Raw genomic sequence first — 24264 nt, 5'->3', positions numbered from 1 at the left:
CAGGGAGACAAGAAATTATGTAAGTTTATAAGGAATAAATACAAAGTATTTGGGGTAGGGAGGACACTAGTTGTGGGCATCAAGAAATGCATGATATAGAAAGTAGTGGTTGAACTGCATCATGAAGGAATAGAGGGATAGAGGTGGTAAGGAAGGAATGAATTCCAGGCTTGAGGGAATGCCAATGCGAAAACTTGGTGATAAGAGATGGGGTATCCTATGTGAAGAATGATGAAGCTAGGTTGGCTAGATCACAGAGTAGAAGAGGGAGACTAATATCTAAGAAGTGTTTTAAGAGCTAATGGGGGTGGTGGTGTTGTGTTTTATCCTAGAGATATTAGGAGCAGGTAGAGTTGAGTAAAGAAGTCATAATTGTGCTTAAGCAAAACCTTTCTGGCCACAGTGTCTAGGATGGACTTGAGTGAGGAGAGACTTGAGGCAGGGAGACCAACTAGGAAGCTGTTTCAAGAATCTTAGTCAGAAGTGGTGAGGGCCTGGACTAAGGTGGCAGCTGGGTAAGTGGGGAGGAATAGAATGCAAGAGATATTATGAAGATGGAAATGGCAAGATTTGCTAACTGATTGGATATCTGGGATGAGGATGAGGAAAGATAATGTTGAGATTCCAAACCAGGGACCAGTTCAAGCTGGGGTGTGCTTGATAATACTCCATTTTTTTTCTTCTACACTAGATTTTGAATCTGGCTCTACTTGACCTGCCAACTGGGGTGGGAGGGGTAATAGTCTAAGTCCACAGGCAAGTGACCTCTGCTGAGCAGTAGGGATACTACAACCCCTGTTAAAAACCCACACGTGGACACTAGATACCCTGATGAAACCACTTGTCTGATGGCTTGAATGTAGCTCCATCTAGTGGATAAATTATGTAATAGACTCCCTTGTTGATGGATTACCGTAACTTACTTTTTTGGTGCAGGTTGCAAGAGGCAAGACAGAAATGGTGTGGGCTGTTATTGCTACTACAGCGCCTGGGACACCCAAATGCAGCCTTAGCCCAATTCACTAGTCACACCAGGGTGCCTCCATTTGGGCTTTTCTTTAACATTTATCTAAATTCAGCAATTCTTCCTCCCCTTTGTCCCAGGGCTTGCAGCGACCAAGTTTCTTTCCCTTCTTCCCTGCCTTTGTTTTGCCTTATGTCCCCTCATGGCAAAGTTTCCTTTATTTGTTAAGTAGACAGTAAGTTAATCTGACAAACTCATTGGCTATTATTATTCAGTCAGTCACGTCTGACTCTTTGTGACCCCAATTGGAATTTTCTTGGCAAAGATCCTGGTTTGCCATTTCCTTCTCCAGCTCATTTTATAAATGAGGAAACTGCAGCAAACATGGTTAAGTGACTTGCCCAGGGTCACACAGTAAGTGTCTGAGGCTGGATTTGAATTCAAGTCTTCCTGAGTCCAGGCCCCGCACTCTATCAACTTTGCCACCTAGCTGTTATTGGACCATTGTGCTAATGAGAAAAAGCTATATATATTCCTCAGGGAATTCCACAGCCCTCCATGAGGAGGACCTTGTGTGGTTGGGTGTACAGAACCAGGGCCCTGAGTTGGTCCAAGTCACTTTCCAATAGGCCTCTATTTCCTAGGCCACAAGATATGAGAAGTGTGCAAGCCAGCTGAGGGATGGTTGTCAGGGTCTTTGGAAAGGCCATATTGCCACAATGAGGACCGAGATCACGCCTCTGAGAGAGTAGTGGCCCTGCCACAGCCTCCATGCCCTAGCAGGCATGGGAGAATCATTGGGAGAAGATGGGTAAGTGTCTGTACCGGGAACTTCCCAGCGAGAATACCCCTACAGCTGCTCCAATCAGGAGGGAGGCACTGGTCAGGACTATAGCTGAACCACGTGGAAGCTCTATGAAGCATGATGTGGCATGATGCAGCTCTCTCTTCTGTCTGTCAAGAATTAAGTTACCTGGTTCCCCACCCCTCACTTCCCTCTAGTTCTCAGAATGAGCCCATAATCCCCAACCTTTATTGTTTTGAGAACATGTTCCTTTTCGGAATTTCCCATGTTTTCAAAGGAAGCTAATTTATCTGAGATAACATCCATTGTATGTGCATCCCTGGAGGACTAAATGCGGATGAAAGGAAAGCTATAGTGAGCCAGGGACACAGAAAGAGAGAAATAGATTCTCTGTTTAATCCCTAGGAATCTCAACTGGGGGCTCAAACTGAACAAAACAGAATTTACTGATACATATCGCCATAGCTCCCCAAAAGGAAAGAAGAAAAAACTGAATCTGAATATTCCCACATAGAGGATAGGCCATCGGTTTTCTCATGGGAGGAGATTTGGTAAGTAGATAGGAGCTAGCAGTAGCCTTAAGCAACTTCCCTTCCCATTACCTCTCCCTTGGCAAGTTCTTAACTCCATCCCTGGTACAGCTGAGGGTGGTGACTAAAGAGAAAATCATACCTGAAGGAGTAGTAGGGGCCAGAGAGTCAGATAATTGTGACTGGCTCTCCTCTACTAAAATCTCTCTCCTTCCTCCCCCCCCCTCCTTACATATGCATATATGCATAATTTAGCTTTTCAAAAAATTGTATTCTGAGAATATTACCTAAAATATGACTCATCTCCCTTAAAAGATTAATGACCCCAGAACTAGAATGATGGCACAGTAACTGAGACATGAGATGAAGGGCAAAACTAGGGTGATGACAATGAAAATGAATAAAAGGAAAATAAATGAATCTGAGAGACGTTAAAAGGAAAAATTACCAGAACTTAATGATAACTTGAATTTTTGTAGAAACCTAGAGCCAGAAAGGACCTCGGAGGCCACCCAGTCTAACCCATAATAAGTAGGAATCCCCTCCATACTATCCTCTCAACAAATGGATGGCTGCTTGTTCATTCAGATAACATTTGCGAAGCACTTAGCATAGCACCTGACTCATAGTATGCATTTAATAAATGCTTGTTCCCCTTGTCAGAAAATAGAAGTCAAAGATGACTTTATTCACCTTGGGAGACTGGATGAGATGTCATGGACAAAAAAAGGGTGAAAGGGAAACTAATTTGGGAAAGGATGATGGTTTTCTGGCCTTGCTCTATTTGTGTTGCACATGAAGAGATATCCTATATGCAGCTGAAAACAAAAATTAGAAGTCAAGACTAGAGATATAGATTTGGGAGGTGATGATTCCCAGCACACATGAGAATGGACATGGATGCGCTCACCCAGGAAGCTCTCAGCCCAAAGGAAGGATCCTGCAGTTTTCATCGGTACTTGCCGATAACTCTGGCTCTCTTGAACCCTTCCCAGCTCCACCATCTCTCACCTAGGTTATCACAGCAGTCTTCTGATTGGTTTTCTTGCCTCAAGTCTCTCCCCACTCAGATCCATCCTCCACACCGCTCCCAAAATGATTCTGCTTAAGCATAGACATGACTATGTCACTCCCCTGGCCAATCAACTCCAGGGACTACCTGTTACTTCTAGGACAAAATAGAAACTCCTCTGCTTAGCTTGGCAGCTAGGTGGTACAGTGGATAGAGTGCCAGGCTTGGAGCAGGGAACATTCATCCTCCTGAGTTCAAATCTGGTCTCAGACATTTCCTAGCTATGTGACCCTGGGCAAGTCATTTGCCCCCATTTGCCTCAGTTTCCTCATCTGTAAAATGAGCTGGAGAAAGAAATGGCAAACCACTCCAATGTCTTTGCCAAGAAAAGCCCAAATGGGGTTTGGACATGACTGAATAACAACTGCTTAGCTTTTAAAGCACTTCACAAGCTGGCCCCAAACTATCTCTCCAGCTCCACAGGATATTACTTCCCTGCCCCTCCAGTGTGATACAGCCATACTAGCCCCCACTCTGTTCCTCACACATAGCACTCCAGCCACTCCCTAGCCATGTGCCCTCGTACGGTCTCTCTCTCATGCCTAGAATAAACCCCTTCCTTCTCTGTGCCTCACAAAACTCTTCCGTCAAGAGGAAGGAGCTTTTCCAGATCCATTTCACACATATACACTGTCAACAGCTAGTGCCCTCCCTTCCCCAACTACCTGGTATTTATTTATTCCCTTATACTTATCATAGATATGTACATATACATATACATATGTATGTACATATACATACATATATATATATACACACATACATATATCTGTCTCTCCCATTAGAATGTAAGCTCTATCAGAGTAGGGATCATTTCACTGTTTTTGTATCCCCAGTACCTAGCACAGAGTTAGCGTTTAATAAATGCCTGTTGACTGTTGGATTTCCTGAGGTAGTAGGCCTTTCATTCCAGGACTCAAAAAAGGACAGAACCCACTTTGCACATTCCCCCATCCTGGCGGCCCCCAAAGTCAAATGACTCCTTTGCTACTACTCCCCTCCCCCCAGGTAGTTGTACCTACCTGATGGGGAGACCAGGTGGAGGGTAAGGATATCCCATCTTCACTCCTGTAGCTCAGTCTCTCCCTGGTTCTGGTGCCAGTAGTGGGTTCTGGCTAGGGAGGAATGGACTAGGTAGCAGCCTGGCTCTTCTTGAAGCCTTTCATTTGAAGTATTAACAATCTGGTTTCTCCCTTCCTAAAACATGTTTGTTTCAATTTGGATGACTCAGGAAGAATTCACTTTTCTGGTGACTGAGGTCCTGCCTAAGTAATGAGGGGCACTGAACCAGACATTTCTATTCCTGCTTGTGCCCAGGAATGTGGCAAGAATAGTAATGGCATTTCCCGGCCCCCTCCTCACAGGATAGCTACCTCAGGAAGAAGAAGAGACTGGGATTCTCTTCCCTTCCACCCTCTACTGTTCATTCATGGAAGGTGTTGGGGAAAGGTCTGAAATGACTCAGGTCACCTCCCTCCCTTTCCATTTCTCTATCCACAACACCAGCCCCATAATAGATGTCCATAGTAGCTGCACAGGGAGAGACTAATGCAGAAAGGGGAGGGAGTGGGGGACTTGGTAGGAGGGAGGGAGAGAGAGCAGTGGAGGGAGGGAAGGATGGTGAGCTGAGCAGAACTGGGCGTTGGCCTGATCTCAGAGGAAACGCAAAGAACAGAGGGCAGAGAGAAGCATCTTCCCGAAGCTGGCTGACCTTGGACTGTTGAGCCTTGGAGTGCTGACCTCTCGGTGAACAAAGTCTGCACGCACACACGCATACACTTGCGCGCGCGCGCGTGCGCACACACACACACACACACACACACACGACCCAGAATGAAGACAGGCCAGTGAGTGATCAGGATGTTAGAAAACCACGTCCTTGGGAAAGCATCAATCCAAGACCAAAGTTACCTAAAAGATTTGGAGTCGAGGCATCTTGTGCAGCCTCATTCAACTTGATTGCCATAGAATGTTATAGCTAAAAGGGGCCTTACAGATGGTCTATTTTAACCCCTGAGGCAAAGAGAGGTGAATTCATGGCAGTTAGCGGCAGAGCTGGGACTGGGATCTAGGTTTTTGTTTCCTGTGTAGATGCACTACAGCATGGTACTTCAAGTCATAAAATCCAGGTTTGAATCCCAGCTCCATCCCTACCAGCTGTGTGACTCTGGACAGGTTACTTCTCCTCTCTGGTCCCATTCTCCTAATGTCTCCTAATGGAGATAAGACTTTTTCACTGCCTGCCTCAGTGAAGGTGGTCTGCCGGTGCAGTGAATAGAGAGCCCTGGGCCTGGAGTCATGTTAGACCTACAATAAAATCCTGACTCAGATACTTAGCAGCTATGTGGCCCTAGGCAAGTCACTTAACCTCATCTGTAAAATGGAGGAATGCGGCTGGCAAATAACAGTACTATGTAAATGTTTCTTTCCTTCCCTCTTGTATGGAATTTTGTTGTTGAGTCAGTTGTTTCTGATTCTTTGTGACCCCATTTGGGGTTTTCTTGGCAAAGATACTGAAGTGGTTTGCCTTTTCCTTCTCCAGCTCATTTTACAGGAAACTGAGGCAAGGTAAGTGACTTGCCCGGGGTCACACAGCTACCAAGTATGTGAGGCCAGATTTGAACTCAGGTCTTTTCCTGACTCTAGTCCCAGTGCTGTATCCACCACGCCTCCTAGCTGCCCTCTCGCATGGAAAGCACTGTCTAAATTGAAGCGGATATCATTTCTCTTTCTATCCCACAATGCTCTTCTTCTCTGGCTGGCTTAGTTTCTTAGGATTAGAGCTTTAACAGGGAGGGACCTTAGAATTCATCAAATCCAACCCGATCACTTTTTGAATGAGGAAACTCTGGCCCAGAAAGGAGAGGTGATTTTGGCCAAGGTCATGCAGATAATGACAGACCCAGGATTCCAACCATGTCCTCTAATTCAAATCCAGTCCTCTTTCTCATACACCATCCTACCTGTCTCCAAAAGATCAGTTCTGGGGACTATATCCAGGTCCTTCCTTCTTTATGTGGATTATACACACACACACACACACACACACACACACACACACACAAAAATGTTCATGTGGATTGGGTGCAGAGATATGTATCTAGCTATATGCAAGTTTTATAATAGAGATATACAAGGTATCCCAAAAGTCTTAGTGCAGTTTTTAGCTCTTAAAGCTTAAAACTGCAGTTAGACTTTGGGGACGCTCCCATGGGAACGCATTGAGTGTGTACATACATCTCTATTCAAGTTACCTTTTCTTCTCTCTACCTCCATCTCTCTCACTTCCTCCTCCCTCCCTGATCTCTGTCTTCACCCATTTTATCCCTGCCCAGTTTAGCCTCCTCCTATTGACTGTTCAAGACTGAAAATCAATCTCAACCTCTCTTCCTCTTGATGAACGTTGGCAGGAGCTGCCTCATCCCCTCCTGTTCTTAAGACAGCTGAGCAAGCCTTCCCCTCACTTCTTCCTCCACCCCTTCCCATCTCTGGAATCTCCTCCTTTTCCAGTAAAGCCTGTGATAGAAGGGAACAGAGCTGGGGAGGAGGGAGAGCCCAATAAATCCATACAATGGAGAAATGGGCCTCTTTCGACGAGCCTCTGTCAGACCAGAGCCAGCCCAAACGTTCCTTCCCCCTACTTCTTCCCTTCCCCCAAGGAGCTGATGGGAGTAGGGTCTCAGGTCTTGGGGCTAACCCCTCATGAATGCAGTGATATGGGTCAGGCACCGCTCTGTAGGGACTGTGTCTTTAAGGCTGAGAGTGCAGGCTAGCAGCTATGGCCAGAGTCAAGTGCCCAAGGTGGGGACTGGAGAAGGTGGGGGGTTGGGGAGAGCCTTTTATCCATTAGCAGTGGAGCTGGCGCCAGGCAGCAGCCTTTGACAGGGCCCTGGGGAGCAGCGAGGTACCTACCCACCCCCACTTCTGATGATTGTGATGTGATACACACATACAACAAAGGAATATTAAAGTATAACTGCGGTCCCTTGCACCTCATTCTGACCTAACTTGGGATTGGAGGGAGGGGGGACGAATCAGCACCTATATGCTCAAAACAAGGCCCAGGTGTCTGTGTGGTGCCGTTTTCTCCTATCTTTGCTCTGTCACCCATGGAGTACAGGAGGCAGCAGCCCTGTCACTATAGATCTGCCTTCACCTATACGTCTGTGTTAAACACCTGCACCTTGAACTCCACAACATTCTCGTGTCCCTTCACATCTATCCCCTTCCCACGAAATTTACTTTTCCTTGAAGGCAGGGATCGACTCCTGTAATGCCCAGCACAGCGCTGGGCACAAAAGAGCCAGTCAATAAATACTGAGTAACTTAGATTGATTCCATCTGAAATTAGTCTGATGTCCAGTCTCCTCTGTTCACCCTCAGAAACCCAGGACCATGGACAAATCTGCTTTTCCCACCACCCCGAAGGCAGAAATGCTGGGCCAAGCCCTAGACCAGAAGGTGAGTGGACTGGAGGGTTAGTAGGGAGATGGAGCAGCCCCCTTCCCACCTGGCCTCCACTCAGACTCAGCAGTCAGGCCAGTGGGAGGAGCCGGCCCCCCCTCATGCCTGGCTGGGCTATAAAGCAGCCTCGGGATCCATCAGCATCTCCTCCCCAACCCCCACAGCTGCTCTGCAGTCTTTCCCTGGCTGGCTGTGTGCACCCAGAGTCTTCAGCCACCATGAGTCACTTATCAGGCCTTCGAACCAGCTCCAGCTCCACCTCATACCGACGCACCTTTGGGGCGCCACCCTCACTGTCCCCAGGATCCTTCTCTTATTCCTCAGGTTCCCGCTTTTCCAGCCGCCTGCTGACCTCTCCATCCCCCAGCTCCTCTGTCCGTCTGGGGAGCTTCCGGGGCCCCCGAGCTGGGGTAGGTGCCCTGCGCCTACCCTCAGAACGCCTTGATTTCTCCCTGGCCGAGGCCCTGAACCAGGAGTTCCTGGCCACCCGAAGTAATGAAAAGCAGGAGCTCCAGGAGCTCAATGACCGCTTTGCCAGCTTCATAGAGAAGGTTCGGTTCCTGGAGCAACAGAATGCAGCCTTACGGGGGGAGCTGAGTCAGGTCCGAGGTCAGGAGCCTGCTCGGGCAGACCAACTATGCCAACAGGAGCTTCGAGAGCTTCGTCGGGAGCTGGAGTTGCTGGGCCGAGATCGTGACCGGGTGCAGGTGGAGAGGGATGGGCTGGCAGAGGATCTGGCTGCTCTCAAGCAAAGGTCAGGGGAACTTGCCTAGAGAAGAAAAGGGGCCCAAGGAGTGGGACAGGTGGGGAAGGAGGAAGGGGTATGAAGCTTAATAGGATAAGAATCATCTGTTGGGGGAAATGGGGATGGGAGGAGATGGGATTTGCATCAGGTGGCTTTATCCACTCTGCTACTCCCCCAGATGACACAGAGCTGGGGTGTGGCTCACCCTGGATCCAGAGATAGAGCACCAGGCTAGATGCAATGGATGTTGGTCCTTCCTTTTCTGTGTCTCCCTGGGGACATCCCTGTCTCCCTCCACATCCAGTCCTTCACAGACCCCTGAGGGGAACACTTAGGGGTGCCTAGAGCAATCGTGTCACAATGCCTGGTTCCTCTGTGTGGTCTGGAGTGACTTCTACCCAGAACTCCTAGTTTTTGTCTCAGGTGGTAGCCAAGGGAATCAAAGGAAAGGGTCTTGTGGGGGGAGACTGAGCAGTGTTTCCTGGGCCCAATCTCTTACTACTGTACCTGTCAGATTGGAAGAGGAGATACATAAACGAGAGGATGCAGAGAATAATCTGGTGCTTTTCCGGAAGGTAAGCAGGGCGTGGCCCCCCAAGCTGTGGCATCACTCTGGGCACCTCCCCTCCTGGGCAGAGAGTCAGTGATCTCTGGTGATGGGGGAGGTGGATGGGATCTCTAAGGCAGCCAGGAGCAGGTTCATATCCTCACAGAATCTGACCAGCTCACTGCCTTCTCAACAACCTGCCCCTGCCTAGGATGTGGACGATGCCACACTGTCCCGCCTGGAGCTGGAAAGGAAGATCGAGTCCCTGATGGATGAGATAGAATTTCTCAAAAAGCTCCATGAGGAGGTGGGTGCCTGATTGGAATGGGGTGGGGGTGGGGGGTGGCAGGGTAGGAGGGGAAGGGTCTATTAGGAAGGAGGGGCCTTAGAAAAGAGCTGCCTCCTGACCCTACTAAGTGGTGCTCACTCACGCCCATGCACCATCTGGTGGTGAGCAACAGAATTGCATCCCTGCAAGCAGACACAGGAGAGGCCCAGGGACAAGGACAATTCTGTCCTCTATTGGGGAGACCAGTTTCTAATTACCCCTACCTGTTCGTCTTTGTTATTCTTCTTTTTTTCCCCATTTTTATGTGGCACATGTGGATATGGAAGAAGAGGGGAAAGGATGGGTTCCATAGGGATGAAATTGTCTCTATGTCTGAGACTTAGGGGTTCCTTTGCCTATTCCTGGGTGGCTTGCCTGTTACTGAAATGGTTGGCCTGGGGGCAGTTCTGACCTCTTGGGTGTGGCGTTCATCTGGGATACTATGGGCAAATACGCCCAGTGTCCATGAGATGTATGTCTGGATAGTGTGGTGGACCCATATGGGGTGTGGTCATTGGGTGGCAGGAGCTGAGGGACCTACAGGTGAACCTGGAGAGCCAACAAGTGCAGGTGGAGGTGGAGGCCACAGTGAAGCCGGAGCTGACAGCGGCACTCAGAGATATCCGCACTCAATATGAAAGCATAGCGGTGAAAAACCTGCAGGAGGCAGAAGAATGGTACAAGTCTAAGGTGTGGACCTGGAGGCTGGAGGATGCAGGGGAAGAGGGACTGAGGGCAAGGGAAGTTGGAAGAGCAAGGTGCGGGGGGAGGGGGGCTAGAACTCACATCCTCAACTGTGACTCCTTCACTCTACCCAGTATGCAGACCTGTCAGATGCTGCCAATAGGAACCATGAGGCCCTTCGCCAGGCCAAGCAGGAGATGAATGAGTCCCGGAGGCAAATCCAGAGTCTAACCTGTGAAGTGGATGGGCTTCGGGGGACTGTAAGTGCCATCCAGATGCTGGGGCTTCTGTGGCTTTACCTGAAACTTGGGTGGCAGGGGAGGAGGCGAGGGAGCGGCCAAATAAAGAGCTGCCCTCCTACCCTCGGTAGAATGAGGCATTGCTTCGGCAACTTCGAGAGCTGGAAGAGCAGTTTGCCCTGGAGGCTGGGGGCTATCAGGCCGGGGCTGCCAGGCTGGAGGAAGAGCTTCGGCAGCTGAAGGAGGAGATGGCTCGGCATCTCCGTGAGTACCAGGAGCTGCTCAACGTCAAGATGGCCCTGGACATTGAGATCGCCACCTACAGGAAGCTGCTGGAGGGAGAAGAGAGCAGGTGGGAGGAATGGGGTACAAGGTGGGGATAAACACTACAGGGCAGGAAAAGGAGGATGGGAGATCTGGGAGAGTGAGAGGAGGGAGCAGGCTTGGGTAGGGGATAGTGATCAGTGAAGATGGAAGAGAGGGAGGTAAAGAGGGAATGAGGGAAAGAAGGAAGGAGGGAATGAAGGAAGGAGAGGAGTAGCTGAAGGACTAGAGAAAAGAAGGGGTTGAAGATGCTGAGAGACTAGACAAGTGGAAGAATGCCCTATCTCTGATCACACTGCCCTCACCCCTTCCCCAGGATCTCTGTGCCAATCCACTCCTTTGCCTCCTTCAGCATGAAAACATCTGGTGAGTCACAGATATAGACGCACACACTAGCTGTGCTCCTACCACCTTCTCCACCTCTAGATGCCTTCATTTTCCTACCCCACTGGACGACAGGATTTAGTCAAAAGGGACCTTAAACAATTTGACTGAAATCCCTCACAGACGGGGCGTGATTTGCCCAAGATCAGTGAGGAACAGAGCAAGGAGTCAAGTCCAGATGCTCTGACTTCAGATCTCCAGCTCCCTCAATTACACCAGGCTGTCTTTACTAGCTGTACCTCTTAGGTCTCCTATCCCAGCTCTGTTTTATAACCCAGAATAACTTCTATTCCCTATTTCTCCAAGGAGACAAGAGATTTGAGTCCCTCCCCTCCACACTTGGGCCCTTTGCAGTTTCCACTCACCAACAAACATCTGATTTGGAGGGGGCTTGGGCTCAAGTCTCAGTTCTGCCAGTCACTTAATAGTTCATAGTTCTATGACATTTTAAGCTTTAGAAAGCCCTCTCTTAACAATACACTGAGGTAAGCAGTACAGGTGTTATAATCTCTACATGCCAGATGAGGAAACGGAGGCTGAAAGGGCTGATGTGACTTCCTCAGGTGACATAACTAGCCAGAAGCAAAGCTGAGATACAAACCTAGGTCTCTCATGACTAAATCATGTTCTTTACACTATAGTACATTACCTTTCCTCAGTTTCCTAACTTGTAAAATGGGGATAATTATACTTGTACCAACTATCTCAGACCATTGTTACATGGCTCAAATGAGAATACCTGTAAAATGTCATAAACCTTAAAATGCTGTGAAACTGTGTAAAATGTGTAAACTATTATTATTATGACTATTTTCTTTCCCTGTCCCCCCCTCCATCTTACCTGCCCTCCCCCAATTCTCTGCTCTCTTAAGTGCCTGAGCCTGAACTTCCCTCAGATACCCATAGCCGAAAGATGGTTTTGATCAAGACCATAGAAACTCGAGATGGGGAGGTGAGTTGGGAAGCACCTGAGGGCCATCAGGAGGTCCTTAGGGAAGTGGGGGTGATGGACAGGTGGGGTAAAAGCTGTCGTTCCTTAGGCCAGGGAAGGGTAAACCCCAGCTTTCATAATGGGGGGGAGCAGTGGGAGCCAACAGGCCTCAATTCCCACTACGCCTGTCCTTCCCAGCAGGTGGTGACAGAGTCCCACAAGGAACAGAGGAGTGAAATAGATAAGTCTTCTACTCACAGCTACTAAACCTTCAATGAACCAAAGATGCCTACTACTATCTCCCTAAACTTCCAGATCAGGGGTCTGAACTGGCCCCTACACCCTGCATGGTGCTTGGGGCCTAGTTCCCACCAAACCCCGAATAATGTAATGACCCACTTATGGGTCATCCCTTTAGCTGGTGCTGTGGACGCATTCTCCAATCTTCCTGGCATAGGGCCTCCCCCTTCCACAACATGAGTGTGGCCTCTTCTGGTCCTTTTGCAATCTGTGGCCTAGCATCCATCCTAATTGCACCCCCTCCCAACCAATGGGTGAGCCCATTGACCTGAAGATCACTCCCCCTACCCTGAAACCTGGGAGTATATGCAGTCCAGGATCCCTTCCCCTATCTCTGCTAAATCTCTGCATCTTGCTTATATCATAAATAAAACAAAGTTGCCATCAAAAGAGACTTTTGGCTCAGAGCCTGATGTGGGATAGGGTGGTGGGAGGAGGGCTTTAGATGGCTTCATTACCACAACCCTGAAGAGGTAGCATGGGCTGTACCTCCCACCCCAGCCTGACACCATTCTGGCATCACCACCAGGCCAAATAATGTCCTCAGGACTAACCTTTAATGTGGTCAGACCAGAGCACGGTGGGGGCAGGGGGGAATGCCATTAAAGAATCCTGTGCCAGGGACAAAAAAGGTCAACTGTGGCGATGCCTTCCATGATGTCTGGACTCAGTAGTGCTATATTCTTAACGTTGATATGTTTCCTATTTCCATTTTTTTGCAACCACAAATGCCCATGTTCCTCTGCAAATGTAAACAGGTCAACATAGCTTGCTAGAGAACATAGACATACCCAGGCAGGGGCACGGGTAAACTGAGGCTTTTTTCTCCTTCACATTAGAAGATTTCTGAAAGATCCTCCCACCGCAGCCACAATCTAGTCAACTCATTCATACAAAGAACCCAAAGAAAGAGTTGTAATTCCTTGAAGCCAAAGTTTTATTTTCCTTCCTCTAGAGGTAAGCCCCAAGGCAATTTCCCAGAGCAGTGGGTCAAGTTAGTTAATAGCAAGAAAAATTGTCTAGCATACAGAAAGTTCTCAGCCGATATTCTGCAGACCTCTACGTAAAATGATTTTTACAGAATGTGAATTTGCCTGAAAGAGGGCTGCACCACCATCCCCACACCCCCACCCCCACCTCGTGGAAGGAGGGAGCCAGCATACATTTCAAGGATAGATGAGGGCCAGGGACAGAGAAGGGAGAGCAGGAAGAGGAACACTAGAAGCAGGGCCAGCCACATGGGGGCCTGGCTTAACTGGGAGGAAGGATGGACAAAGACAGAAGAGGACAGGTGCACCCACACAGAGACACATGTGCTTGGGGCCTAGTTCCCACCAAACCCCAAATCCCAAGTAACGTAATAACCCAACTGTGGGTCGCCCCTTTAGATGGTGCTGAGGATACATTGTGGGGGGCCAGATACCTGGCAGGTGGGTAGAGTGGGGCAAATGCCTCCTCTCTCAGTGCAGGAGGTTTCAAGGAGGTGAGGTGATCTTTCCCATGTCAGTTCTTCTACTTTTACATCGAAGATTTTTTTAGGGGTCTTAGGGAGTGGCAAGGCTGCCTAGGGGCAGGAGTGGAAAGAGAAAGAGAGCACAGTAAAGTTAACATGGGTGCTTTTTGGGAATGCAGATTTTCAGAATTCTTTAGTAAAGTCAAATTTGGGTAATGTGAAAACTGTCTTTACTTTGTTTTCTACTTACCTACAAAATCTTACTATTGTGTTTGTTGGGAAGATCTCTCCCTCTTTCCTAAATTGTGATAATGCTCATCTCAGTCCATGAAATAAATTTTTGTAGCACCCTAGTTCTTGTCGATAACACAGTTTGCATCCTAAGGGTTCAGAAGAAGGATGCAACCCCATCCCATTCTCAGCATCTCATTTAGCCAGTCACTGCTACCTGGGAACCAGAAAAATTTAACCATCTTTTACATGGACAAAAATGGAACCCTCTTTGTATAATATGGAAAAGCCTGTGAGCCATTTTGGGAGATGTTTTTCTACCCAATCTACCCAAACCACCACCACCACCACCAAGCTGATTTGAGATAGCAGAACTCTGCTGTTCCGGAAAGCCATCCTGCAAACTTCTCAGAGACCCAGAGGGTTAACATCTACCCCTTCCCCATTAGCACCCTGGGGAGCGTAATTCCTAATTCTTTTCTCCCACCAATGATCAGAAATGACAAGCCCCTGTAGTCTTTGGGTAGCTGGTAGAGAGCCAACTGGAAACACTGACCAGAGAAGGATCTCATTCCCTCCAGTCCCGAGACCTCTCCTGGCTACAAAGCAAATCTTTCAATAAACCTCTAAGATCCATAAGTTTTACAAATGTGACCTGAGTCTTTCTCCCCTTGTAGTGGTTAGTTTATTTAAAATCACTCGCTTAGAGGGAAATTGCCAATAAATGTAAAAAGAAACATGAATCTAATCAATCTTCTCCAGTTACTTTCTATAGACCCAAAGAATGACCCTGACTCTTGAGAAAAGGTCAGGATACCAAAATAAACCTCTGCTCTTTGCTAGAAACTCCAAACCATGGCATCCATCCATTATCTTTGAGCAGGGCAACCCTCCTCTAGGACAATCCAACTTGTTTTCCCCTCCCTGAAAGATCTTTGAGGAGGGAGATTCCAGTGCTACTTATTCTCACCACTGAGAAGCGGTCTAACTTATCTTCCAGCATGACTGAATCTACTTGGAAATTCACTCCTCCTGAGTACCCTACCTGGCCTTGGGACCCCTCCCTCCCTCTGACTGGACAGACTGGAAGGTGGACATTAGACAGCTCCTCCAGTTAAGGAGGGAGCCCAGTGCAGCCACCTCATTATCCCCTTCTACAGGGTACCCTCTCCCCATTCCCCCTTTCAGCTTCTGTTTTACGTGTTGTCTTCTCCCCACTAGCGTGAGCTCCTTGAGCTCTTTTGTCTTTGTATCTCTGGCACTCTTAATAGGCACTTAATAAATGTTGATCGATTCTCCAAGGAAGACCCAGTCCCCCTGCAGAGATGACAATATGGACCTCCCTCAGCTTCCCTTTCCCCCTCAACTCTCAACCCTTTCCCACCCTTTTCCTGAACCCTGAGGTTGTGAAGCTCTCACCTTGTCCCAGGTTTTTCAGACAACAGGCTCAAGCAACTACCCTCAGTGGAACCACCATTCAGTTATTCATTCAACAAATATTTGAGTGTATATTACATATTTATGACAGGCATTGTTGGGCAATTTTACAAAGAATACGATTCTTGTCTTCACAAGGGTTATCGTCTAGTAATGGAGATAAGACAAGGACAGAGATAGCTATTTGTATTAAATATCATGAATGTTAGCATCATTCTGTCCAGAATACTAGGGCAGCGAGGTGGTACAGTGGATAGTGCATTGGACTTGGAGTCAGGAAGATCTGAATTCAAATCTGGACCTCAGACACTAGCAGTGTGATCTTAAGTAAGTCACAACGATATTTGCCTCAGTTTCCTTATCTGTAAAATGAGCTGGAGAAGGAAACGGCAACCACACCAGTGTCTTTGCCAAGTAAATCCCAGAGGGTCACAAAGAGTTGGACTTGACTGAATGACAAAATCCCGATCACACTTGGGACAATACAGCTATCTTGTCCTCTCTCAGTCCTAGACAGGACTGGGATAGTCACAAATTCATTTTCCCTCTGTGCAAACTTGTGGGGCTTTCTGGTCCTTACAGAAACTTTAAAAAAAATACTATGTGGTGGTAATAGTATAAGAGAGGTCTGAACAAGCTGCAACACAAGCTGCAGGTGTGGGAAAGGCTTCGACAAGGCGGAATTTGAGACAGGCAGGGTGAGGCAGGGTTTTAATCAGAGTTAATAGGGGATAGAGTAAATAAAGAGTTCATCACCTGGCCAGGATAACTCCTAGCCACGCACCTCATCACCTTCCTTAAAACCCCATGAGGTTTGGAGAGCTTCCTTAGGATGCTCGAGCACGAGCACGCACGGAGTTAAGGAGACGAGTCAGAGAAGTCCAAGCATTTGGACTGACCATTCTCCCACATCGTGAAGCTTCTCAATAAAGGCAGATACAATACGGACTTTATTCAGTAAGCCACGGGGAGCCATAGAAGGCTTCTGAGCGGGGCAGTGGCACACCCGCGAACCCCGAAGGGCTCTCACTCACCCAGCCCCTTTCCTGCACCCCCAACCGCCGAAGCCCACCGAAGACGTTTCAAAATGGCTCCAGGGATGACGTCAACGAAGCCTGTCGTCACGCGGTCAGGGCTAGGTCGAACCTGTCAATATTCCCCCTTCTCCCCTCCCGAGGGTCCATCCCCTCCCGGCCGCGGGATCTCGAGGGACTTACCCCGACCGCCTTCTTCCCACCGCGACTCCCAGCCCAGGCAGTTCCTTCTCCTCCCCTCCCGCCACCCCAGGCTCCAGGCCAGCGGATAAACCGTAGGGATGCAGGCCCTTTGGAAACTGCCCATCCTTTCCTGGTGGGGAGGAGAGGGGAGAGAGGGAAAGGGGAGGAGGAGCAGGGGCGAGTGCTCCGCCCCTTTGCATGCCCATCAGACAGGACACGCCCACTCTCTGCGGATTGGACGCCGGGGTTCCAGTCCACGCTCCGTACGAGTGAGCGCACGGGCCAATCAGAACCTTTGAATGAGTATTTTACAAACTGAAGAAGTGGGTCGCTCTAGTTAGTTAGCGGCTGGGCTGGAAGGAGGTGGTAGCGTGGCCTTAGTGCCGGAAGTGGCCCTACTCTTGGACCGTGTCTTGTGGGGGGGCGTGGGGGGGAAGAGAGAGAAGAAGGCTGTGACCTTGGTCCTTCTTCACCCCGCGAGTGGTCATGATGACTACCAGCGGGGATTTGATGGACACCCATCTGCAAACTGCCTTTTCCACCCCCAGCAGGATTCCCGTGTTGACCCGGAAATGCCTGCTTCTTTCTGGTGGGGGGTACCAAGGCTCCGGCCAGGAGAATCGGGACCCAAAGGTGAGCTTGAGCCAGGCTGGTCCCCTGCCGGGGAGGGGGCGGGGGAAGGGGAGGAGTGGAGGTGCAGACAGGTTATAAATTCTTCCCAGCGCTCACACTGAACCCTAAATTTCTGTTCTCTCCTTGCCCCCGGGGAATGATGCAGCAGAAGGTGTTTGGTGCCCAGAAAGACCTAGTCAGCCCTAGGCACAAGCTGAAACAGCAGACTGTGGGCCTGAAGGGAAACCTTCGACCCCGGGCCCCACTTGAGGAAATCAGCCCTGGCTCTGTGGGGCAAAATGTGGAGGCTGATCCTCTGCCTAGGCCAGGTACCGCTTTAAGGTCTAGAAATACAGCTCTCTTGACTGTTGATTACGGCTTGGACAGAAAAGAACCAGCCACAGCGAGGTCGACTGGGAGAGGAACAAGACTGAGTAAGTGCCTGGAGGTTCCTTCGAGTTCTGTCCTTGGGCATCCCCATGAGGGTAGTGTGGGACTAGGACCACCTAGAGGCAGGGTACTTTCTCCCCTCCACCTTTCACCCACTGTCACTCCTTTCTATCACCTTTCTTCTTTCAGTGGACCCTGGAGATTTGGCCACCAGGCTGTCAAGTGTGGAGGTGACTAGCAGTGGTCACAGCTGCCAGACTGGTCTGGCCCAAAGAGTGCTGATCCGGGGAAAGCAAAATCAAAAAGGTACCCTCTCTGGGGTACAGGTGAGTAGAGGGAATAAGGGATATCTGGGTAGAAAAAACGTCTCTAGCCTTGTGTTAACAGCAGTTGGTTTGGTTTCCAGACCTCTCCCTGGGGTCCCTAAGACCTCTATAGACATAATGGATTCTGTCTAGTTTTCTGGATTTTTCTGACTGAAACAGGGCCGGTGAGCCAGATCATACATTCTCCAACATCTGTAAGCTCAAGAAATTCTTACAATTCTAGTGGCCCAGGGCATCAGGTCTCAGGCTCCGAAGCAGAATTCTTAAGGCTTTTTCTGTGTCACAGATCCCTTCGGCAATCTGGTGAAGCCCTGGTCATCCTTTCTTAGAATAATGATATAAAATGTCTAAAATAAAATACTTAAGATTACAGAAAGAAACCAGTTCTATTGAAATAAAAGTGTAATTTTTTCCCCATCCAAGTTCATGGACCCCCTAAAATCTATCCATGGACTTGTTGGTAAATTATGGATCCCAAGTTACAAACCCTTACTCTGGAACCTTAAGAGGCAGTCAGGCTGATTCCAATTAGCATGTATTAAGCACCTTCTCTGCTCAAGGGACTGTGCCGGATCCTGAGGATGGAAAAGGTAGTAAGTAGGATGAAATAGGGTTATTCCTGGCTCTGTAGTCATGGGGGGCAGCTAGGCCTCAAGGAGATGCAGTTCATCTAGAGAGGGGAGAGTGGTAAAGAGCATTGTACCTACAGTCCATCCTTTGCATGGAATGTCTTCTTTCCTAATGGGTGCCTTTTAAAAGCCTTTAGCCAAGGCCTGTATTACCTTTTCCATGCAACCTTCCTCTCAACTTGCCCCCAAACCCACCCTTGAGATCAAGGCCTGTTTGTATCCCCAGCTCTTTGCACGTACTAAAGACTTTGTAAATGTTGGATTTTTGGATTGTACTGAAAGGAATGGGTGTGAAAAGTTGGAATGGAGTTTGAGATGAGACTTAGAGGTAGACGGTGGATTACACTCTTACCCCTTACTATTCTGCTTTAGGTCCACACTCCAGGACGTCATACCAAATCTTCATTTTTCAGTAGCAATCAAGAGTCACCAGGAGGAAATGTCATCAGCCAGTAAGGAGTGGGTCTGGGCTCAAAGGGGCTTGTTCCATAATAGATTCAGGGGTATGATGGGATAGTATTGTAACTCACTGAAAAGGAACAATCCAACATTTTCCTTCATGACTATGGGCCTGCCCATGGCCTTAACACTCAAATAATCAGAAGGCCTTGCGGGAGGGGGAAAATAAAAGAATCCGTTACAGTGTAGCAGAGCTTCTACCATGGTGTCAACTTCCTCAGACCCTTCCTGACCTTTCAGAGCAGGGGTCACTAGTAATCCAGGATCTTACCTGGGTCTGACTGATGTGTCACCAGAAATCCCCACTATTCCAAGTGGCCCGGGGGTGCCTTGGACTATGTCAATAGTTGAACTTCCCAGGGGGGATAGTCCTAAGTGACAGGTAGAGCATAATTCAACACTCCTGTTCCCTCTGACATCAGGACCCAAATGGGTGGTGATTCGGGACAGCCCTGGGCGAGAACAAGGCTACCAGGTGAGGTGAAAATGAAATAACGGATTACAGGGGGTAGGATGGCATTATCAAAGCTTGGAACCAGGAGGTATAAACTAGGTAGTGCATGATCATAGGGATGACTCTTTCTAGCCAACATTCTGTCTGCCCCCAAGTGTAGCTTTCCATATGTGCCATCTGAAAGTTTCCTCCCCCGCCAAGTGGGTATGATTATCACTACCACTCACCTTTCCACCCCTCAGGAGAATAAAGGTCCCAATTTAACAAGCTGCTTCTGAAAATTTGCCTATCCTGACTCTAGTATATAGTCTGAACACGTCGTTCTTCCGTCATGTCCGATTCTTCCTGATCCCATTCAGGGGTTTCTTGGCAAAGTTACTGGCATGGTTTGCCATTTCCTTCTCCAGCTCGTTTTACAGATGAGAAAACTAAAGACAAACGGGGTTAAGTCATTTGCCTAGGGTCATACAACTAGTAAGTGTCTGAGGCCAGATTTGAACTCAGGAAGATGAGTCTTTCTGATGTTAGGCCTGGCACTCTTATCTACTTGGCCACCTAGTTGCCTCATAGCCTTTATATAGATATACATTAAATACCAGTTCCAATCCAATTAGCATTTATTAAACACTTATACTATGTTCAAAGCACTATGCTAGGCCCCTAGGGCAAGGGGGAAGGGGGATGCAAAGACAAAATGAAAAAATAGTCCCTGCTCTCAAGAAGCTTATGTTCTGCTGGTTAAATCAACATTTTTCAGCTCACAGGGATGAGCCCGTTGTTGGTCCTCAGTACGTATTTGTTGAATCAGTTAATCCTCTGATCGTGCTGTTCCCTGTGCCTGATTGCCCTCCCCTAACGTCTCACTTATCCTTCCAGATTCAGCTCAAATAGGACCAACCCTATGAAGCCTTCCCCGATTTTCCAGTCCCCAGCCAGAAGTGATTTCTCCCTTTATCTGGCCTCATAGGACTTTATGCCCCTGTGTTACACTTCGCATTCTCATTTCTGTGTATAGTCTAATCTTTCTTTGTTTTATTTGCTTTTACCTCCATGGTATCTAGCACAGTACGTTGCATATGACAAATGTTTGAATGAGTGTCATTCTTTTACGTAGCTCACCAACCCCCAGGAGAGCCGAACATCCCTGCCTACTCCAAAGTGCTGAACAGTTCCCCAAGTGGACTGGAAACCCACAGTCTTGCTCAGCAGGTGCCACTAGAAGGAACACATGAAGCCCCTCTCTCCATGGTGAGATCAGAGTCCAGAGAAGATCTTAAGAGAGTGGAAATCAAGGATATTTGGGAATGAGAGAGCTAGAAAGTTCCAGCTTTTGGGAGACTTCCCCAGTAGCAGTTAGCACTGAGGATAAGAGCAAGTGGGTAGGGTAATATCGATATATCCAGAAGGCCCAAGTTCAGAGGCCTAGGTCTAAAGCAGAACACATCCAGGCCTTCCTAAAATGAAACTGATTCTCTCTGCCCCAACCTTCTAGCCTCTCTCCAGTGGATAAGTTAGCAGAAATTCATTTACATTTACCTGTCTCCCTTCAGAGTAATCTAAGGTTATCAGCAAGGCAGATTGGTGTTTTCTTTCCCACTTTTCTTCACCTTCTTCTCCCACAGGATAGCCCTAGCTTCCCTTGGATCTCTTCTCCTCAGATTCAGTTCACTGCTGGCCAGGTAGGCCATGCCTCACCCTTTGGACTGGCCAGTCGCGTACCTGTCACCCATCCATCAACTCTGGTTTGTACATACGTGGGGTTAGGGTTAAGGAAGGAAGTCACCCTAGTATGAGTTGTCTGGCCTAACAAGTTCTAGCCACGTTCTGATTTCTCCACAGACCTCCTACTCTGTGGTACGTCATTTGTCTGTCTTCTCCAGGACTCCTCAGGTCACCCCTGCTTCAACTCCCAGTGTTCAGCAGGTAAGAGGGAGGAGGAAGCAGTGTGAATACTACCAGCAAGAATGGAGACCTGGAAGCAGGGAGAACCAAAGCAGTGGCGCTTGGCTGGTTTGGCATCCCCCCTGCCTTTGTTCTAAATCTTCCTTCTGCCTTGAGTTTGTGGTTCAGTGTGTTGACATCTCCTTGGTCATGTGTGATAGGCCTGTCTCTACAGTTTTGTCTTGAGGAGGCTGCTATTGCCCTGGGTGACTAGCAGGAGACTGCAGTGGATGGGAGTTGTTACTAACATAAAATCCAGCCCTCTATCTGGCTCTGAGCATCCTCCAAAGATATCCTTCTGGCCTTTCTTACATGTACTCATTACCAAAATTCTGGTTAAAGTACCTTCTGATTCTTCCTTGTGAGAAGCAAATCTTGAGGATCTCGTTTTGCCCTCTGTCCCCTAAACGATACTGACTTTTCTTAGTATATTTGGGGTCATGTATATCCTTACCTCTGACATAATATTTGGGGACAAATAGGATCTCAGAGAGAGCTACTTAGGAAGGTTTTTTTTTTGCCTCAGAGAAATGCACTCCCTTCCTCCTTGGTCCCTTTTGACAGAGGACCCTGCATTTTCCTAGTAGTTTTGGATGTTGCAAGGATCCTAACTGCCTCTTTCCACATCACTTTGGCTTCCCAATTGTATCTTTCCCCTAGGAGCGGATTGTTGTCAAGCAGTTGTATAAAGAGAGCTGGGCAAGTCCGGAGAAGGAGCCTGAGAAACCCTCCCCCATGACTCCTCTCAACAGAATGTCCTTGGAACTGAGAAGACACGAGGCAGGCCCCAGAGATATAGGGGTAGCAGCTCCAACCAACAGCATGTCCCTGGAACTGAGTAGGCATGAGATGGACCCCAGAGATGTTGGGGTAGCAACTTCATCGAACACGATGTCCCTGGAGCTGAGCAGACATGAGGTGGGTCCCAGGGACGTAGGGGTAGCAGCCCCATCCTCCAGGAGATTGTCACGGGGACTGAGTGGTCTCAAAACGATGTGTATGTCTTATTTACAGCGCATCAATATCTTGAAGCAGCTGCTACAACAGGAGGTAGAAGGGCTGGCTAAGGTAGAGGATGGCCACCAGAGTGGCATGTCTCACCGTAAAATGATTGAGCCCAAGCTGGCTATGATTCCTTGTATCACAGAGCCCTCAGATCATGGTTCTTCGCTTCCCAGCCTCCAAGGACCTAAGCAGCACCCTGATGTTGGGGAATCCATCTCCACTGGGGGCCCAGGCATTCAAGAACTCATACAGCAACCTAATGTTGGCATGTGCACCACAGCTTCCACCAACCTGACCTTTTTCCAATGTCCCCTCTGTGGCAGCATTCCTCTCCATTCCCTTGACTCCCTAAGGAGTCCCATGGGCACTATAGGTAAGGAACCAGATATAAGAGTTGTGGGGGGCGGAGGGACGGACCAGATATATAGGCAAGGGCACTCTCTCCTGGATACTGAGGGAGGAGTCACTCCCTTGAATAAGAGGGTGCCCTACCTTTCCTTCTCTGCCTCACCTTGGCCTCATCCCCTCTTCATGTAGGGCATAGAGAGGGGAAAAATCTTATACCTATGCTATCTTGCTTGTGGCCAACTTTACCTTCAGATTGAATAGTCAGAAAGATCTCTGCCTACTTCTCTACGTACTCATTTCATTCAACCTCCTGCCCCCAGGTCCTGCTGTCCTAGCCCTATGCCAGCAACTAAATGCATGGCTAGAAGCCATTAGACTACTCTATGAAGGCTGCCTGGATGACGAGTGTGCCTTCTATACAGGACGAGGCATTCCTGGCCCCCAGAGGATCTGTAAGAATCCTGTGGCCACATGGCTGGAGAGGCAGGAGGCCATGGTAAACCTCACTTGGCAATGGGGGGAGAAGGGGCAGACTTGTCTGGCGTCATAGGCTTTTTGCCCAGTGAAGACTCAGGCAAAGAATCAATGGTGTGAGGGTGATGGCCCTGAGTTTAGGAGGATCCAGACTAATAGGATCTCTTCTCTTTCTAGGATTTTGTTCCAATCTCTTCTCCAGTTCCCTAGGACTATTCCAAACCTCCCCACACTTCATTCCTCCTTATTTATTATACATGGACTTTTTTTTTAATCTTTCAATAAAATTTTATGATCATAGTTGTGTTGTTTTCCTTCTTTTTAGGGCAGAGAGAAGAGTAGTTTGAGGTTGGGACCCCTTACCTCTGACATAAAGGTGTTGAGGCTGCTACTGTATCAGTTGTCCATGAGGTGGCACTACCAACCTTCTCCTAAGACCTTTGCACTTAATTTCTCAGGACTTCCTTTCTTCATTCCTCAACACCGCCCCCACCCCACCCCCCCAGGCTATCCTGTGTATTGAAGGCAGTTTTAGGGACTCTGCTTTCCATCTGGTTATGTTTAAATTACATACCCTTCCAAGATGTCAATGGTATTCTCCCTGGGAGCACACTCCTTCCCAAATCCCATCCATACCACTAACACCTCTCCTTCATTGTCACTTTTCCTTTGACATTAGGCGAATAAGTAGAGGCACCAGCCCACAGCAAGGGTTCTTAAATTTTTTGTGTATCATTGATGCCTTTGGCAGTCTGGCAGTAAAGCCTACAGATCCCATCTCAGAATAAGGCTTTTAAGATGTATAAAATTACAAAGGAAACCAATTATGTTTAAATAAAAATTAATTTTTTTCCAATCCAAGTTTATGGACTCCTTGGGAGTCCATGGACCCCAGGTTAAGAACTCCTGTTCTGGAGGAAGAACCTGGCATCACATCCTGCTCACTCCCAAGTCAAAAGGTCTCTCCAACA

General features: G+C 48.3%; 2 protein-coding genes across 4 annotated transcripts; both read left to right on the top strand.

Moving 5' to 3' along the window:
* The first annotated feature begins 8053 nt into the window (after positions 1-8053).
* Positions 8054-12284, top strand: PRPH (peripherin). Its single transcript, XM_036760995.1, has 9 exons — positions 8054-8589; positions 9095-9155; positions 9339-9434; positions 9981-10145; positions 10274-10399; positions 10510-10730; positions 11019-11068; positions 11959-12038; positions 12219-12284. Exons 1-9 carry the CDS (start codon positions 8054-8056, stop codon positions 12282-12284), a joined length of 1401 nt encoding a protein of 466 aa, XP_036616890.1.
* A 4660-nt stretch (positions 12285-16944) lies between these two features.
* Positions 16945-23592, top strand: LOC118849670 (trophinin associated protein). Of its 3 annotated transcripts, XM_036758613.1 has the most exons (12): positions 16945-17288; positions 17434-17701; positions 17847-17983; positions 18985-19064; positions 19494-19546; positions 20640-20773; positions 21148-21267; positions 21365-21448; positions 22127-22384; positions 22481-22844; positions 23140-23315; positions 23471-23592. In XM_036758613.1, exons 1-12 carry the CDS (start codon positions 17142-17144, stop codon positions 23501-23503), a joined length of 1854 nt encoding a protein of 617 aa, XP_036614508.1. In that variant the 5' UTR covers positions 16945-17141; the 3' UTR covers positions 23504-23592. The 3 variants fall into 3 exon arrangements, with proteins under 3 accessions (XP_036614508.1, XP_036614507.1, XP_036614506.1); XM_036758612.1 differs by lacking the exon at positions 23471-23592 and having other exon boundaries at positions 17119-17288; positions 17437-17701; positions 23140-23444; XM_036758611.1 differs by lacking the exon at positions 23471-23592 and having other exon boundaries at positions 17119-17288; positions 23140-23444.
* Positions 23593-24264: the final 672 nt, after the last annotated feature.

This window comes from Trichosurus vulpecula, chromosome 5, assembly GCF_011100635.1.
Source record: "Trichosurus vulpecula isolate mTriVul1 chromosome 5, mTriVul1.pri, whole genome shotgun sequence".
Lineage (NCBI taxonomy): Eukaryota > Metazoa > Chordata > Mammalia > Diprotodontia > Phalangeridae > Trichosurus > Trichosurus vulpecula.
The sequence above is the reverse complement of the archived record's forward strand: the minus strand, read 5'-3'. Positions and strand labels throughout refer to the sequence as shown.